The sequence below is a fragment of the Chanodichthys erythropterus genome, chromosome 22, assembly GCF_024489055.1.
Source record: "Chanodichthys erythropterus isolate Z2021 chromosome 22, ASM2448905v1, whole genome shotgun sequence".
In the NCBI taxonomy this organism is placed as follows: Eukaryota; Metazoa; Chordata; class Actinopteri; order Cypriniformes; family Xenocyprididae; genus Chanodichthys; species Chanodichthys erythropterus.
In genome coordinates, this window is record NC_090242.1 from 34,755,109 (window position 1) to 34,773,526 (window position 18,418).

Here is an 18,418-nt window from a genome sequence, read left to right on the forward strand (position 1 = left end):
CTTCTTGAGGCGGACGTCGTCCTTCAGAAGTCTTGACTGAGCCACGCCGCTTCCTTCAACTCCGTCACGAAGGGAAAACTGCGTTTACAGGAGCAGCCAACACAAGTAAACACAAGTCTCCTAATTTTGCTGAGCTGGTGCAATTATATTAAGCAAATTAAATTATTGTTGAATTGCTAGTGTATTAATTCTCTCAGGTTGCGGTCAAAGAAACTTGTTAAAACTAAATAATTGGGGAATCCATTTACCTTCAAACAATAACCTCGCCATTTTTTCTGAAACTGAATGAATGTGTGTTTGTGCGTGTTTTTTTCGTTAGATTAGTTTGTGTGTTAGTAGTTCAACGAATTCTTGTGTTGATTTTTCACGCATACAGTGTCTTGTGCTGTGCTTACCAAATTGCTGCCTTCAACAAAGATTGTGCTACCTTGCTCATAATCATAATTAATAATCATAACAAAATATTATTATTTCAGTGGCCACGGGATAATACTTTGTCCAGAATTGGTAAAATAATTTTAAACTCAATTTCTCGGTGGACGAATAATTGATAAAGAATTAAAATATTGATTCTGAATCATTTACGGTTAATCCGGTTCTTATTAAATGTAATTTAATTACAATTTTGATAAATTATTTGGGTTGATTCCTACAACATGAATGCATTTGAACATCTGCCCTCTCTTACTAGTTATTAGTAATGCCTGGACAATGTGGATGATTTTGCTCAATCTTGTGTATTATGAGGTTTCTTCCTTAACCTGAGAATGTTATGGTACACCATCTCTGTGTCTGCTTGATCAGCTGATGATTGATATCTTTGAGGCTGCAGAATATTAATCTAACAATCAGTATTTTTTTTTATCGATCAGGTCAGTGCTGTAGCAATGCATCACCTCCTTTCCATGTTTTTACTGCTAGCCATTATTGGGCAGCATGTGAGCGTTCAATTCCCAGGAAGACATTACAAATCAGTGTTGACCGTGCCTAACGGAATGTCCTGGGGGTCGTGGGGTCATCAGGACATGTGTCCAGCTGGAATGTATGCGGCAGGATTCAGTCTGAGGGTAAGTTGGGCATTGACTATTTTGCTAATACACTGGTGGCTATAAGTGCTTCAGAGGTTGAAAACTGTGGAGTTGCAGTTAGTCATTTAATCTCCAGGGGCCAATTGTTCAAAAGGTTTCATCACAATGATCTGGATTTGAAAATCCCATATTTTGCTGTCCAGGATCAGGTAATCCATCTTACTTTTGTGCTGGTATTTCAAAGCATAATTGGACTTTTCTCCTTTTGAACAACCCATTTTTAAGATTTGATCTAATCTGATTACTTTTGAACAACTGGCTCCTGCTGCAACTGCTTAAGATTTTTTAAGGGTCTGTACTAAAGACCATAAAGATAAATGTTACTATGAGAATTTAAATGTTACAATGGTTGGGCTAGTTTCAGCTCTTTCAATTGTCTCAATGTTGTTGTTGTTGTTGTCGTTTTAAGGTGGAAGGTCATGTCTCTGGTGATTTTGATGATACAGCGCTCAATGGGATTCGTCTTCACTGTGTATATTGGTCCAGAGTAACAGAAGCATATGCTGTGTCCAACGCAGGACAGTAAGGGAGTCTGATTATTATCAATTCTTACATTCAAGTGTTTAAGCTAGATAAGTGAATTGAGGATTTTCATGAAAATAATAGTCAATTTGATTAAGAAACCTCTTTGTCTTTTCTTCAGCTGGGGTGAGTGGACAAATATCAAGTGGTGTCCTTCTGGATTCTTAAAGGCTTTCCAGCTGAGAGTCGAACCTTCCCAAGGAAGGGGTGATGATACGGCCGCAAACAACATCATGTGAGAATGTCTGGATTTATTTAGCTATTTAAGGACTCTGTTTTCCTTCATCAAGCAGTTCAATTAATATCACACTCAGTCGTGCTGCTGATCGTGGTTGTGATTAGGCCATAGGCTGCAGGTGATCATGTGACTGACATTCAATCCAGCAGCACAATTACATATTTTATCATAATATTGTCACATCTGAATGTTCTCCAGGTTCAGCTGCAGTGACGGTGTTGTGCTGACGGGTGACGGCACAGGCTGGGGTGATTGGGGCATCTGGAGCCCAGTGTGTGATGGAAAAGGAATCTGCGGCATCAAGACGCGGGTAGAAGGTCCACAGGGAAAAGGAGATGACACCGCTCTCAATGACGTGCAAATGTACTGCTGTGATTAAGGTGAAGTGATCGCAATCTAAACCTCAGACTGACACATACTGCAGATCAACTAAATCTGTTTGTTCTTTCAGGTGTAGGAGGATGACAACAAGAACAGCAAGAAGACCTAATGGATTGTCATAACTGATCATCATACTGTGATAATCTAACATGAACCATGTCATAAAACAGTTTTGTAAGGAATAATTCACATTTGCACAAAACAAAGAATCTGCCAAGATGTCATCGGACCACCCCATTGGATGTACGCAAAGACACGATTGCACATTTCTCAGTAAAGACGAAGAGAGGACACTGCAGATGCTGCAATAATGGATACACAAATACACTGTAGCAAGTGTAGCAATGTTTGTCTGTGCTTCTCAGATAAAAACAACTTAGGCACTATCACTGCAAAACACAGACTTCATTCAAACCACATTGAAAGTGATAGAAGAAAAAGTTTTATGAATACATTTTTTTTTCAATATTTTTATTAATAAATGCTTATTCATAAACAATATGATTGTTGTGTGATTATTACTCATGATATATACTGTTAAGGGGCTATGTAAGCAATCAGCCCTGCAAATTAATGCTTAAATGCTCTGTATATCTGTTCAGACAAAGAGAGTACAAATACAGAAATTCTGCTCCTACCTAGACCCAATGTTGCAATATTACAACATTTCCCTAAAAACTTAAAAAGTAAAAAAAGTCTGCATCAGAGGCCTCCTAAAACAATATCTGAGAGGTCAAAAAATGTTTGCTCTTTTTTTTCTATATTTGGGTTTTACAGGGTTAATATTATGAACAGCAGCTATGCTAATTATTCTCCATTTCTCCACACCTGATGGATTCTGTTGATTGTTTTGTGGGCATTATGAAATGGACTGATGTGAATGTAACAATTGTGTTGTGACATTGATGCATTTACATTATAAACCCTGCATTACTTCAGTATGAGCTCTTTTAAATTAAAAAGTCCCGTAAAAAAACTGAAATTTTCTGGCAGCAGGGCACCAGAAAAATAACGGAAAATAAATGTCTTATTAAATGTATTTTTTACGGGATTTTTTTTACAGTTTATCTATGTTTTTTTCTAATAGTATTTTTCTGTTTTTAAACGGACATTTGTTGGCGCCCCTGTTGCCAGAAAATTACCGTCTTTTTTACGGGATTTTTTTTTTTTTTTTTTTACAGTTTATGTTTTCGGGATTTTTTTTACAGTGTAGAGTGGTCAAAATAGCCTGTGCTGCTACACATCACATAAGGACACTGCAGTTCTCACGTGGTCACAAATTGAAATTTAAACTGTTAGATTCATTGTAACTAAGTTCTAAATGTGCTTTTCTGTTAATTTTGTACTTAGTTTAGACCATAATTAAACACAGGAATAAACTTTATGTGGGATTTGAAACTCCATCATCCAGAGCAGTGAAGCTCTCTGTATCTTTGTTGTTTATCTGTTTTTTAACTTCTGTTGGGGATAAACAGTTTAGGACCCTTGAGACAAGATATTATTAATTAAAACGTGGAGTCAAAGTTTAAAAAAATAATTAATAAATTGAAGAAAAATTTAATGAAGAATAATTTGCAGTTTCATCAGCAGAAGCCAGCTTCAGGTCTCACAAGGAGTTCGTAGGCTGCTCTGCGTACAATCACATTTTTAGATCAACTCTAACAGAGTCTAACTACGTCATTACTTCAGGTTGGATGATTCTGATTGGCTAAGAAAAATAGACAAGATTAGACATTTTCCACATGTGGACAAATAGTAAGAGGCATATCTCCCTTCGTCACGGTGATGACGAGGGGGACCCTGGATTTAGGTACCGGATGTCCCAGCAGGAAACTTTTCCCAAAACATAACATGTTCTTTTCTTATAGTGAGAGAGGAAAATAGATGCTTTAACACATATTGAAGAAGTCATTCAAATAATTGAACATAAATATAAATGTTGATTAATAACTTAAAAGAAGCGGCAGAATCCACCCCTTCACTTCTAAATGATCTTCTTTGAGATTTTCTTTGAGTGTTGCCCAAGTAGCATTTTACAGCATTATAGGAGCTCTGAATGTTTTTGGGGGGACGCCTGTTGCATTGTTCAGGGACAGGTGTGAATGGTCTTGAATATGAACCTGTAAGTGCTCTGGGGGGATGTATGTGTTCCTTTAGTATGATAAGTAAAGAGCATAATAGGCCAGCCAGACAGAATTGTTTGAATGTAGTAGTGGAATTTTGATTAGCATTTGCATTGAAATTATAATACTTTGATGGATAATACTTAGATCTCTACCCTCGACACATGATCTACCACCCTGTCTATTCTTTCAGTTTATCTAAGACCCATTCGTATTATTCACTTATTAATTTTTTTACTTTTTCCATTTCAGAATGCCAAGATGTCATCGGATCACCGATCACCCCACTGGATGTACGCAAAGACACGATTGCACATTTCTCAGTAAAGACGAAGAGAGTGTCACGGTAGGAAATCCATTGTTTCCTCCGTGTCATGTTTTGTGTTGTTGTTGTACTCACGTAGTCTCCATGTGCTCGTTTGGTTGATTGTTGTCACCTGTGTGTTGATTGTCTCGCTCCAGCTGATCCTCATCTCCACTCAGCTACATATACTCACTCATCTCTCTGTCTGTTGTCAGATCCTCATTCATGTCTCCACTGCCTAGTTGGTTTACCGTCTTCCGTGTTCGTGTGCTGGATTGTATTCGTGTTGTCGTCTTCGTGTCAGTGTTCCGGTCTGTTCCTGGTTTCATCCATTGACCGTCTTCACCTTCACCTGCGACTTCACCATCCAGCTCTTCTCACGCCACCGTAGACCTTCGTTGCCATTGCCTACATTCTGGACTCTGATTTCAATAAACTTCTTCTGATTGCCTGCAATTGCTTCCTCCTCTTTTACCAGCCGTCACAGTAGGATCTGACCATCATGGAAGCAGCAGGCGATCGCTCCCCATCTCATCTAGAGGAGTTTTTGCAGAGAGCCGTTGATCGCATGGATCACCAAGACAAGGCGATAGATGAGATGGGTCGAGCTTTCCAAGCAATGGTGACGAAGGTGTCCGAGCTCGCTCTCCAGGCTCAGCGACAACAACAACCGCCACCCGCTGCGCCTCCCACGCCACCCACACCGCCGATCGTCTCCGGAGGGATTTCCCAGTCCGAACCACGCCTCCCCATCCCTGAGAAATATGCGGGTGAGCCAAAGTTTTGTCGATCATTTCTGTCTCATTGTTCTCTGCACTTCGCCCTGCAGCCCCGCACGTTTCACACCGAGGAAATGAAGGTGGCATTCGTCTTGTCACTACTGACGGGGAGGGCTGCCCTCTGGGGGACGGTGGTGTGGGAGAACCAAGACAGCTGCTGTGCCTCGTTCCACGCCCTTTCGGAGGAGATGAGACGGGTCTTCGACCGCTCCGTCGCCGGGAGGGAGGCGGCTAGACTTCTCACGGACCTACGTCAGGAAGACAGGTCCGTAGCCGACTATTCTATTGAGTTCCGCACCCTGGCGGCGGAGTGTAAGTGGAACGAAGAGGCGCAGTGGGATCACTTCCTGCATGGGTTGGCTGACCGCATCCGACAGGAGATCCGCGCCGTCGAGCTCCCCACTTCTCTCAATGGCCTGATCGACCTCACCATCAGAGTAGACAACCGACTCGACCAAGCCGCCAGACGGAGGGGAGAGCAGTTCTCGCGACCAGACCGGAGGCTCAGCGTCAGCGCTCAGAGGTTGCGGTCAGCCCACCGGGAGATCTTGAACCCATGCAGGTGGGGCGAGCTCGGCTCTCCCGGGAGGAGAGGATCAGGCGGAGATCCCTGGGACTATGTTTATACTGCGGCAGCCAAGAACATCACATCCAGCGCTGTCCGGTAAAAGACCAAGCCCGATAGTAAAACGGAGGCTACTATCGGGTGGGATCTCTGCCAGGAAGACCTCATCTACATCGACACTCCTTCCGGTGAGTCTACGGTGGTCCACCCACGCACTTGATCATCACGCTTTGTTGGATTCTGGGGCAGAGGGTAGTTTTATGGACTGTAAGTTGGCTACTAAACTCAACATTCCCCTCACCTCCCTCAAACACCCCATTGCACCTTTTGCACTCAACGGACACAGACTGCCAGTCATCACACAGACCACTGTACCGGTTTCTCTCATCACATCTGGCAACCATACGGAGGAGATTTCATTTTACATCACGGACTCACCTCAATCCCCCATTGTTCTAGGTCACACCTGGCTCCAGAAACACAACCCCAGGATCGATTGGCGCCTCGGATCGGTGGTTAGCTGGAGCGAGGAGTGTCATTTGTCTTGTCTTTTGTCTGCTGGTGTTAATGTTTCTGAGTCTGTGTTTCAGGGGGAAGCAGTGGATTTGGCTAACGTGCCCGCGGAGTACCACGACCTGAAGGAGGTGTTCAGTAAGTCTCGGGCTGATTCTCTTCCTCCTCATCGTCCCTATGACTGTGCGATAGAGTTATTGCCAGGAACTTCTCCGCCTAAGGGCAAGTTATATTCTTTGTCTATTCCAGAGACGGCGGCCATGGAGAAATATATATCTAGTTCTCTAGCAACGGGGTTCATCCGCCCTTCTTCTTCTCCAGCGGGGGCGGGGTTCTTTTTTGTGGGAAAGAAGGACGGATCCTTGCGACCTTGCATTGACTACCGAGGGCTGAACAACATAACGGTAAGGAATACCTATCCTTTGCCGCTTATGTCTTCAGCTTTTGAGAGGTTGCAGGGAGCGTCCGTTTTCACTAAATTGGACTTACGTAATGCTTATCATTTGGTCCGTATCAGGGAGGGGGATGAGTGGAAGACTGCCTTTAACACCCCTAGAGGCCATTTTGAGTACTGCGTGATGCCTTTCGGGCTAACGAACTCGCCGGCAGTCTTCCAAGCACTCGTCAATGACGTGTTGCGAGACATGGTCGATCTGTTCATATATGTTTACCTGGATGACATATTGATTTTTTCTTCGTCTCTCCAGGAACACGTGCAACACGTACGACGAGTGCTTCTGCGGTTGCTAGAGAATGGATTGTTTGTCAAGGCGGAGAAATGCGTTTTTCATGCACAGTCTGTTTCCTTTCTAGGACACATCATTTCGACTGAGGGTGTTCGCATGGATCCTGAGAAGGTTAAGGCTGTGGTAGATTGGCCATCCCCAGAGTCTCGCAAGGCCCTGCAGAGATTTCTGGGGTTCGCCAATTTTTACCGGCGTTTCATTCGCAATTTCAGCCAACTAGCCGCTCCTCTGACCGCCTTGACCTCCCCTAGTTTGACGTTCAGGTGGTCAAGCGCAGCCGAGGCTGCGTTTGCCAAACTGAAAAGCTGCTTTGTTTCAGCTCCCATTCTCGTCACCCCTGATCGCTCACGTCAATTCATAGTGGAGGTCGACGCATCAGAGGTGGGGGTAGGAGCAGTGTTGTCCCAACGCGCATCCTCAGACGGAAAGGTGCATCCTTGCGCGTATTATTCTCACCGTTTATCTCCTGCAGAGGTTAATTATGACATTGGCAATCGAGAGTTGTTGGCAGTCAAACTTGCTCTGGAAGAATGGCGTCACTGGCTTGAAGGGTCGGGTGTACCTTTCATTGTATGGACGGACCATAAGAATCTCGAATACATTAGAACCGCCAAAAGACTTAACTCCAGGCAGGCTCGGTGGGCATTGTTTTTCGGTCGTTTCGATTTTACACTTTCTTACCGGCCGGGTTCCAAAAACATCAAACCCGATGCTTTATCCCGTCTTTTTGAGCGTTCCGATCGTACTGCTACTCCCGAGCCCATTTTACCGGGGACCATCATTATCTCCGCGCTCAGATGGGAGGTCGAATCGAAGGTGTTGACTGCCTTAGAAGGGGTAACGCCCCCGACTCGTTGCCCACCGAACCGATTGTTTGTGCCGGAGGGGTTACGGTCAGACGTTCTCCAGTGGGGTCATTGTTCCAGTGTTGCTTGTCACCCAGGGGTTAGTAGAACTAGGTTTCTAGTCAAGCAACGATTTTGGTGGCCTGGTATGGCTCGTGACGTCCACGACTTCGTCTTGGCTTGTTCAGTTTGCGCTATTGGTAAGACTTCCAATCGACCTCCAGATGGGTTACTCTTACCGCTGTCTGTCCCTTCGAGACCCTGGTCCCACATTTCGCTAGATTTCATTACCGCCCTCCCGCCCTCTAAGGGCAATACGGTGATTTTAACCGTAGTGGACCGGTTCTCGAAGGCGACTCATTTTATTCCCTTGCCCAAATTACCATCAGCCAAGGAAACAGCGGTAGCTGTCATTGACCACGTCTTCCGTATACATGGCCTTCCGACAGACGTGGTTTCTGACAGGGGTCCCCAATTTGTGTCCAAATTTTGGCGAGAATTTTGTAAATTGTTAGGAGCGACTGTTAGTCTTTCTTCCGGGTTCCATCCCCAGAGCAATGGTCAAACCGAGCGAGCCAATCAGGATGTCGAAAGGGTTTTGCGATGTTTGGCTTCCAATAATCCTTCGTCCTGGTGTCAGCAACTCTCAATTGTGGAGTACGCACACAATTCTTTACCAGTGTCATCTACGGGCATGTCTCCATTTAAGTGTAGTTTAGGGTACCAACCACCTAATTTTGTCAGTACGGAATCCGAGGTTTCGGTCCCCTCCGCACACGCACTAGTCCAGAGGTGTCACCGCACCTGGACCAGAGCTCGCAGAGCTCTGCTCCAGGCTAGGTCGCGCATCAAGGCTAAGGCCGATCGCCACCGGTCGAAGCCTCCCCGTTACGTCGTCGGTCAAAGAGTGTGGCTTTCTACCCAGAATATTCAGATGCGTTCCGTTTCGAATAAGCTTGCTCCCAAATTTATTGGCCCGTTTTCTGTTACCAAAATCATTAATCCGGTAACAGTGCGTCTTAGCCTTCCTCCGGCGTACAGGAGGGTTCATCCCGTGTTCCATGTGTCCAAAATTAAACCGGTTATTTTTTCCCGTCTTAACCCGCCTGCCCCGGTTCCCCCCCGCCTCGTATCGTTAATGGGGAAACCACATATTTGGTTAATCGTATTCTGGACTCTAGACGGAGGGGACGCGGATTTCAGTACTTGGTGGATTGGGAAGGTTACGGTCCGGAGGAGAGAAGGTGGGTTCCTGCTCGGGACATACTGGATCACCGCCTTATTGATGATTACAATCTACAGGTAAAGCAGGCTGGGAACGTCAGGTGACGTCCTAGGGGAGGGGTACTGTCACGGTAGGAAATCCATTGTTTCCTCCGTGTCATGTTTTGTGTTGTTGTTGTACTCACGTAGTCTCCATGTGCTCGTTTGGTTGATTGTTGTCACCTGTGTGTTGATTGTCTCGCTCCAGCTGATCCTCATCTCCACTCAGCTACATATACTCACTCATCTCTCTGTCTGTTGTCAGATCCTCATTCATGTCTCCACTGCCTAGTTGGTTTACCGTCTTCCGTGTTCGTGTGCTGGATTGTATTCGTGTTGTCGTCTTCGTGTCAGTGTTCCGGTCTGTTCCTGGTTTCATCCATTGACCGTCTTCACCTTCACCTGCGACTTCACCATCCAGCTCTTCTCACGCCACCGTAGACCTTCGTTGCCATTGCCTACATTCTGGACTCTGATTTCAATAAACTTCTTCTGATTGCCTGCAATTGCTTCCTCCTCTTTTACCAGCCGTCACAGAGAGGACACTGCAGATGCTGCAATAATGGATACACAAATACACTGTAGCAAGTGTAGCGATGTTTGTCTGTGCTTCTCAGATAAAAACAACTTAGGCACTATCACTGCAAAACACAGACTTCATTCAAACCACATTGAAAGTGATAGAAGAAAAAGTTTTATGAATACAATTTTTTTTCAATATTTTTATTAATAAATGCTTATTCATAAAAAATATGATTGTTGTGTGATTATTACTCATGATATATACTGTTAAGGGGGTATGTAAGCAATCAGCCCTGCAAATTAATGCTTAAATGCTCTGTATATCTGTTCAGACAAAGAGAGTACAAATACAGAAATTCTGCTCCTACCTAGACCCAATGTTGCAATATTACAACATTTCCCTAAAAACTTACTAAAAAGTAAAAAAAAAAAAAAAAAAAAGAAAAATCTTTAATTTCTGCATGAGAGGCCTCCTAAAACAATATCTGAGAGGTCAATTTTTTCTATATTTGGGTTTTACAGGGTTAATATTATGAACAGCAGCTACGCTAATTATTCTCTATTTGCTTTTCTGTTTTACCCCAGGACATTATCGGGATCAACATGCACATTCCCAAATTTCTATATCGTAATTATTGTTAACATTTAATCATTAATCTGCTAACAGTGATTGTAAATTAAATTGCCTAAATTATTATATTGTTAGCCAACTGCATGATTATATATGTACATTTCTGAAACCACATACATTGGACAGTCACCTCCGATAACAGAATACTCTAAATTGTAATGTTGACATTCATTCTCTGTAAGAAGAATGCATTGAAACGATATCGATTGTGAAAAGCGTTATACAAATAACTGAATTGAATTGTTTTATTTGTGATTGAGTGTAGAGCAATTGCCATTGCATATGATTGTTATCTTTAGTGGTTACAGTTGTTTGATTTTGCTTGTTTTGTTTCTTTGCCATTTCCGATTACCCGTTGTGCAACTTTTGAATGTTTTCCATTAAACTTTGTTGTAAATTTGCAATAAACACACTGTGGTGGTTTCTCTCTTGAGTTCTCCTCATCTTTTGTGAGATGATGGGGTTACAAAACATTTTTAAGGCATTTTACCAAGAAAAACAAGGACACTGACGGTTAAACGTATATTTTATTGGATCAGTGTTTGTATTTTTGTGTGTTTACATACGGGTCATTGATGTGCGCTCTGTGCTCCTGGCTGCTCATTAGGGGGAACCAGGACATCACAATATTGATAAAGCGTAAATGTAGTCTGAAGATGTTCTGATCGGCTCAAAAAAATTATCCGAAAAAAGAATCCTTAGAGCAGTTTTATTGACCCCGGTGTTGGTTTTAGTTTAGAAACCATACAGAATTAATTTAAAGTGACTTTAATTGTTAATATTTTATATAAACCCCCAAGGTACAAAGTGTAAATCCCCCTCGTTATCAGGAAACTCAGACTTGTGACTCATCTCGAGGTGAAAATCTACCCAATCTGGAATTTCTACCCAGCTTTGCATTTCAAAAGACATTCCAAAGTGTCCTGGCAGACAGTGGCCGTGACCACCCCTTTGGCCACCCCACTCGCAACTGCTGTCTCTGTCTACTTTTTTGTTGACAAGAATTGCGATTATTTAAACGCAGAATCGTCTCTTTAAGACAACAACAACAAAAACAAAAAACGGGAGACTTTTCAGACGTGCACTCCAACTTCGCCTCAGCGAATGATACAGGTGCCAAATGAGCTTCAGCAGAACAACAGTGAGGGGCGAACATTATATATAGCTTACGCAAATGTTTCTCAACTGGTGGGTTGCAAGACCGCGCAGTTTTCAATCACGCGCAAATACGGCGCGCTGTACATTACTCGCTATAAATAAAACACAAAAGAAACTACGTGCATGCAACGTTGTAGTTCTGTCGTCTATTAAGTTATGAAATAACCATATATATGCCTCACATGTCTCTGGACTAAAATATTCTGCTATGTGAGATCACAATATAAGGCACAAGCTGATATGTAATTTTTTTAATGCATAAATAAATGTGAGATCTGTGCATTTGTACTAGAAGATGCTAATGTTGCATTAATTTATAAAGTACAAACTAAAATTCATCACATTTAAATGCATTAAATTTTACATTCTGGCATATATGTGCTGTTGACTTCTGCTTCCACATCAGCAAACGGGAATTCAAAAGAGAACACCTTTTTTTCTCTTTGTACACAATGTTTAATTTAGGTATGGTAGAACTGTTGCAATTATTTATTTTGACAATATAGAAAGTTAAACATTTAATGTTTACTTTTTTGGTTAGTTTTTGAAACAGACAAACTCAGAATTGTTGAAGTTCATTGATTATATACATAAAATTCAATGAAGGAATAATCTACAGTGTGTAGTTATCAGCATGTCTCATCCATTGAGATGCAACAATGGAGAACAAGCTATTGGGGGTTTTGAGAACCAGAACTGACTGAACAATTCAGCTATAGGGTGAGCCCCTTTATTAATATGCCTGCAAGTGAGGAATGAAAAAAAAAGTCAAATTCACTCATCATTCCATGATCTAATTCACTATCTCAGTTAAAATTAAGTAGGCTACAAATGAACTGTATTCAGTTGTGTTGTAGGCACAGTCCAGTACATTATAGTCCAGTACATAAATAATTAAGATTGCTGGCCCCAGGTTGGCCACCCCTATGAAAAAATCCTGGCTCCGCCACTGTGAAGCTACTCTTTGGGTACAAAGACACTTTAGGAAATACTGCCAAAAAGACATGAACTTATCACCAAAAACAGCCTCTAGCATTTCATATGTATAAAGTATGCTTCAATTTTGTTTATGACACCTATGCAATTCTTTCTGTGTGTTGATTACAGGTAAATTGAAAGAAAATCTACCTCAAATACAGAAAGTGTGTACTGTTTGGTATGGTTGTGATGGATGAATGTTTGTCAGTATTTTGGTGAAAAATTTATTTTTGTAAAATGTACAGCTTTTGAACTAGTAAAGTTAAATTCTTGGAGTTCTCATTAAAATTCCTATAAACTTGAGAACAAAAGGGCCATACGGACACTATGCTAATTACATGCAAGAACAGGAGCACGGGGCGTAGGACCCGCCCAAAACCATATCGGATTGGCTAAAACATCTGGAAAGGCGGAACCAACAAACTGTTTAAAATACGATGCCGCGCTTTGGATTTTTGCTTTCACTTTCAAGTGCGCCTTTTCCTCTTGGCCTTCGCTGAGTGGACGGAACGACCATCATCTTGATTGCACGAACAACTTCTTCAAGAATTCACTGAAAGCCAGCATGAACCTGCGTTGAAATTCACAGACAAAAGTCTTTTGTTCCAGCACCTTCTTGAGGCGGATGTCGTCCTTCAGAAGTCTTGACTGAGCCACGCCGCTTCCTTCAACTCCGTCACGAAGGGAAAACTGCGTTTACAGGAGCAGCCAACACAAGTAAACACAAGTCTCCTAATTTTGCTGAGCTGCATGGTGCAATTATATTAAGCAAATTAAATTATTGTTGAATTGCTAGTGTATTAATTCTCTCAGGTTGCGGTCAAAGAAACTTGTTAAAACTAAATAATTGGGGAATCCATTTACCTTCAAACAATAACCTCGCCATTTTTCTGAAACTGAATGAATGTGTGTTTGTGCGTGTTTTTTTCGTTAGATTAGTTTGTGTGTTAGTAGTTCAATAAATTCTTGTGTTGATTTTTCACGCATACAGTGTCTTGTGCTGTGCTTACCAAATTGCTGCCTTCAACAAAGGTTGTGCTACCTTGCTCATAATCATAATTAATAATCATAACAAAATATTATTATTTCAGTGGCCACGGGATAATACTTTGTCCAGAATTGGTAAAATAATTGTAAACTCAATTTCTCGGTGGACGAATAATTGATAAAGAATTAAAATATTGATTCTGAATCATTTACGGTTAATCCGGTTCTTATTAAATGTAATTTAATTACAATTTTGATAAATTATTTGGGTTGATTCCTACAACATGAATGCATTTGAACATCTGCCCTCTCTTACTAGTTATTAGTAATGCCTGGACAATGTGGATGATTTTGCTCAATCTTGTGTATTATGAGGTTTCTTCCTTAACCTGAGAATGTTATGGTACACCATCTCTGTGTCTGCTTGATCAGCTGATGATTGATATCTTTGAGGCTGCAGAATATTAATCTAACAATCAGTATTTTTTTTTATCGATCAGGTCAGTGCTGTAGCAATGCATCACCTCCTTTCCATGTTTTTACTGCTAGCCATTATTGGGCAGCATGTGAGCGTTCAGTTCCCAGGAAGACATTACAAATCAGTGTTGACCGTGCCTAACGGAATGTCCTGGGGGTCGTGGGGTCATCAGGACATGTGTCCAGCTGGAATGTATGCGGCAGGATTCAGTCTGAGGGTAAGTTGGGCATTGACTATTTTGCTAATACACTGGTGGCTATAAGTGCTTCAGAGGTTGAAAACTGTGGAGTTGCAGTTAGTCATTTAATCTCCAGGGGCCAATTGTTCAAAAGGTTTCATCAAAATGATCTGGATTTGAAAATCCCATATTTTGCTGTCCAGGATCAGGTAATCCATCTTACTTTTGTGCTGGTATTTCAAAGCATAATTGGACTTTTCTCCTTTTGAACAACCCATTTTTAAGTTTTGATCTAATCTGATTACTTTTGAACAACTGGCTCCTGCTGCAACTGCTTAAGATTTTTTAAGGGTCTGTACTAAAGACCATAAAGATAAATGTTACTATGAGAATTTAAATGTTACAATGGTTGGGCTAGTTTCAGCTCTTTCAATTGTCTCAATGTTGTTGTTGTTGTTGTCGTTTTAAGGTGGAAGGTCATGTCTCTGGTGATTTTGATGATACAGCGCTCAATGGGATTCGTCTTCACTGTGTATATTGGTCCAGAGTAACAGAAGCATATGCTGTGTCCAACGCAGGACAGTAAGGGAGTCTGATTATTATCAATTCTTACATTCAAGTGTTTAAGCTAGATAAGTGAATTGAGGATTTTCATGACAATAATAATCAATTTGATTAAGAAACCTCTTTGTCTTTTCTTCAGCTGGGGTGAGTGGACAAATATCAAGTGGTGTCCTTCTGGATTCTTAAAGGCTTTCCAGCTGAGAGTCGAACCTTCCCAAGGAAGGGGTGATGATACGGCCGCAAACAACATCATGTGAGAATGTCTGGATTTATTTAGCTATTTAAGGACTCTGTTTTCCTTCATCAAGCAGTTCAATTAATATCACACTCAGTCGTGCTGCTGATCGTGGTTGTGATTAGGCCATAGGCTGCAGGTGATCATGTGACTGACATTCAATCCAGCAGCACAATTACATATTTTATCATAATATTGTCACATCTGAATGTTCTCCAGGTTCAGCTGCAGTGACGGTGTTGTGCTGACGGGTGACGGCACAGGCTGGGGTGATTGGGGCATCTGGAGCCCAGTGTGTGATGGAAAAGGAATCTGCGGCATCAAGACGCGGGTAGAAGGTCCACAGGGAAAAGGAGATGACACCGCTCTCAATGACGTGCAAATGTACTGCTGTGATTAAGGTGAAGTGATCGCAATCTAAACCTCAGACTGACACATACTGCAGATCAACTAAATCTGTTTGTTCTTTCAGGTGTAGGAGGATGACAACAAGAACAGCAAGAAGACCTAATGGATTGTCATAACTGATCATCATACTGTGATAATCTAACATGAACCATGTCATAAAACAGTTTTGTAAGGAATAATTCACATTTGCACAAAACAAAGAATCTGCCAAGATGTCATCGGACCACCCCATTGGATGTACGCAAAGACACGATTGCACATTTCTCAGTAAAGACGAAGAGAGGACACTGCAGATGCTGCAATAATGGATACACAAATACACTGTAGCAAGTGTAGCGATGTTTGTCTGTGCTTCTCAGATAAAAACAACTTAGGCACTATCACTGCAAAACACAAACTTCATTCAAACCACATTGAAAGTGATAGAAGAAAAAGTTTTATGAATACATTTTTTTTTCAATATTTTTATTAATAAATGCTTATTCATAAACAATATGATTGTTGTGTGATTATTACTCATGATATATACTGTTAAGGGGCTATGTAAGCAATCAGCCCTGCAAATTAATGCTTAAATGCTCTGTATATCTGTTCAGACAAAGAGAGTACAAATACAGAAATTCTGCTCCTACCTAGACCCAATGTTGCAATATTACAACATTTCCCTAAAAACTTAAAAAGTAAAAAAAGTCTGCATCAGAGGCCTCCTAAAACAATATCTGAGAGGTCAAAAAATGTTTGCTCTTTTTTTTCTATATTTGGGTTTTACAGGGTTAATATTATGAACAGCAGCTATGCTAATTATTCTCCATTTCTCCACACCTGATGGATTCTGTTTTGTGGGCATTATGAAATGGACTGATGTGAATGTAACAATTGTGTTGTGACATTGATGCATTTACATTATAAACCCTGCATTACTTCAGCATGAGCTCTTTTAAATTAAAAAGTCCCGTAAAAACTGTAATTTTCTGGCAGCAGGGCACCAGAAAAATAACGGAAAATAAATGTCTTATTAAATGTATTTTTTACGGGATTTTTTTTACAGTTTATCTATGTTTTTTTCTAATAGTATTTTTCTGTTTTTAAACGGACATTTGTTGGCGCCCCTGTTGCCAGAAAATTACCGTCTTTTTTACGGGATTTTTTTTTTTTTTTACAGTTTATGTTTTCGGGATTTTTTTTACAGTGTAGAGTGGTCAAAATAGCCTGTGCTGCTACACATCACATAAGGACACTGCAGTTCTCACGTGGTCACAAATTGAAATTTAAACTGTTAGATTCATTGTAACTAAGTTCTAAATGTGCTTTTCTGTTAAATTTGTACTTAGTTTAGACCATAATTAAACACAGGAATAAACTTTATGTGGGATTTGAAACTCCATCATCCAGAGCAGTGAAGCTCTCTGTATCTTTGTAGTTTATCTGTTTTTTAACTTCTGTTGGGGATAAACAGTTTAGGACCCTTGAGACAAGATATTTTGAATTAAAACCTGGAGTCAAAGTTTAAAAAAAATAATTAATAAATTGAAGAAAAATTTAATGAAGAATAATTTGCAGTTTCATCAGCAGAAGCCAGCTTCAGGTCTCACAAGGAGTTCGTAGGCTGCTCTGCGTACAATCACATTTTTAGATCAACTCTAACAGAGTCTAACTACGTCATTACTTCAGGTTGGATGATTCGGATTGGCTAAGAAAAATAGACAAGATTAGACATTTTCCACATGTGGACAAATAGTAAGAGGCATATCTCCCTTCGTCACGGTGATGACGAGGGGGACCCTGGATTTAGGTACCGGATGTCCCAGCAGGAAACTTTTCCCAAAACATAACATGCTCTTTTCTTATAGTGAGAGAGGAAAATAGATGCTTTAACACATATTGAAGAAGTCATTCAAATAATTGAACATAAATATAAAAGTTGATTAATAACTTAAAAGAAGCGGCAGAATCCACCCCTTCACTTCTAAATGATCTTCTTTGAGATTTTCTTTGAGTGTTGCCCAAGTAGCAGTTTACAGCATTATAGGAGCTCTGAATGTTTTTGGGGGGACGCCTGTTGCATTGTTCAGGGACAGGTGTGAATGGTCTTGAATATGAACCTGTAAGTGCTCTGGGGGGATGTATGTGTTCCTTTAGTATGATAAGTAAAGAGCATAATAGGCCAGCCAGACAGAATTGTTTGAATGTAGTAGTGGAATTTTGATTAGCATTTGCATTGAAATTATAATACTTTGATGGATAATACTTAGATCTCTACCCTCGACACATGATCTACCACCCTGTCTATTCTTTCAGTTTATCTAAGACCCATTCGTATTATTCACTTATTAATTTTTTTACTTTTTCCATTTCAGAATGCCAAGATGTCATCGGATCACCCCACTGGATGTACGCAAAGACACGATTGCACATTTCTCAGTAAAGACGAAGAGAGGACACTGCAGATGCTGCAATAATGGATACACAAATACACTGTAGCAAGTGTAGCGATGTTTGTCTGTGCTTCTCAGATAAAAACAACTTAGGCACTATCACTGCAAAACACAGACTTCATTCAAACCACATAGAAAGTGATAGAAGAAAAAGTTTTATGAATACATTTTTTTTTCAATATTTTTATTAATAAATGCTTATTCATAAACAATATGATTGTTGTGTGATTATTACTCATGATATATACTGTTAAGGGGCTATGTAAGCAATCAGCCCTGCAAATTAATGCTTAAATGCTCTGTATATCTGTTCAGACAAAGAGAGTACAAATACAGAAATTCTGCTCCTACCTAGACCCAATGTTGCAATATTACAACATTTCCCTAAAAACTTAAAAAGTAAAAAAAGTCTGCATCAGAGGCCTCCTAAAACAATATCTGAGAGGTCAAAAAATGTTTGCTCTTTTTTTTCTATAT

The 18,418-nt window shown here is 40.9% G+C and overlaps 2 protein-coding genes across 2 annotated transcripts; both read left to right on the plus strand.

Moving 5' to 3' along the window:
- LOC137013105 (vitelline membrane outer layer protein 1-like) lies at positions 1 to 2,535 on the plus strand. Its single transcript, XM_067376717.1, has 6 exons — positions 1 to 105; positions 873 to 1,067; positions 1,498 to 1,610; positions 1,732 to 1,845; positions 2,047 to 2,228; positions 2,300 to 2,535. The coding sequence occupies exons 2-5, from the start codon at positions 888 to 890 to the stop codon at positions 2,225 to 2,227; spliced, it is 588 nt and encodes a 195-aa protein (XP_067232818.1). The 5' UTR covers positions 1 to 105; positions 873 to 887; the 3' UTR covers position 2,228; positions 2,300 to 2,535.
- Positions 2,536 to 13,172: 10,637 nt separating this feature from the next.
- Positions 13,173 to 15,909, plus strand: LOC137013088 (vitelline membrane outer layer protein 1-like). The gene is made up of 6 exons (XM_067376698.1): positions 13,173 to 13,373; positions 14,144 to 14,338; positions 14,769 to 14,881; positions 15,003 to 15,116; positions 15,318 to 15,499; positions 15,571 to 15,909. Exons 2-5 carry the CDS (start codon positions 14,159 to 14,161, stop codon positions 15,496 to 15,498), a joined length of 588 nt encoding a protein of 195 aa, XP_067232799.1. The 5' UTR covers positions 13,173 to 13,373; positions 14,144 to 14,158; the 3' UTR covers position 15,499; positions 15,571 to 15,909.
- The last annotated feature ends 2,509 nt before the right edge of the window (positions 15,910 to 18,418 follow it).

Excerpts from the sequence above, each read along its gene's own strand:
- LOC137013105 (XM_067376717.1), top strand. The coding sequence starts at position 888 with ATGCATCACCTCCTTTCCATGTTTTTACTGCTAGCCATTATTGGGCAG. Across the intron at positions 1,068-1,497 it reads CGGCAGGATTCAGTCTGAGG|GTGGAAGGTCATGTCTCTGG; the intron begins GTAAGTTGGGCA and ends TGTCGTTTTAAG. Across the intron at positions 1,846-2,046 it reads ACGGCCGCAAACAACATCAT|GTTCAGCTGCAGTGACGGTG; the intron begins GTGAGAATGTCT and ends AATGTTCTCCAG.
- LOC137013088 (XM_067376698.1), top strand. The coding sequence starts at position 14,159 with ATGCATCACCTCCTTTCCATGTTTTTACTGCTAGCCATTATTGGGCAG. Across the intron at positions 14,339-14,768 it reads CGGCAGGATTCAGTCTGAGG|GTGGAAGGTCATGTCTCTGG; the intron begins GTAAGTTGGGCA and ends TGTCGTTTTAAG. Across the intron at positions 14,882-15,002 it reads GCTGTGTCCAACGCAGGACA|CTGGGGTGAGTGGACAAATA; the intron begins GTAAGGGAGTCT and ends TCTTTTCTTCAG.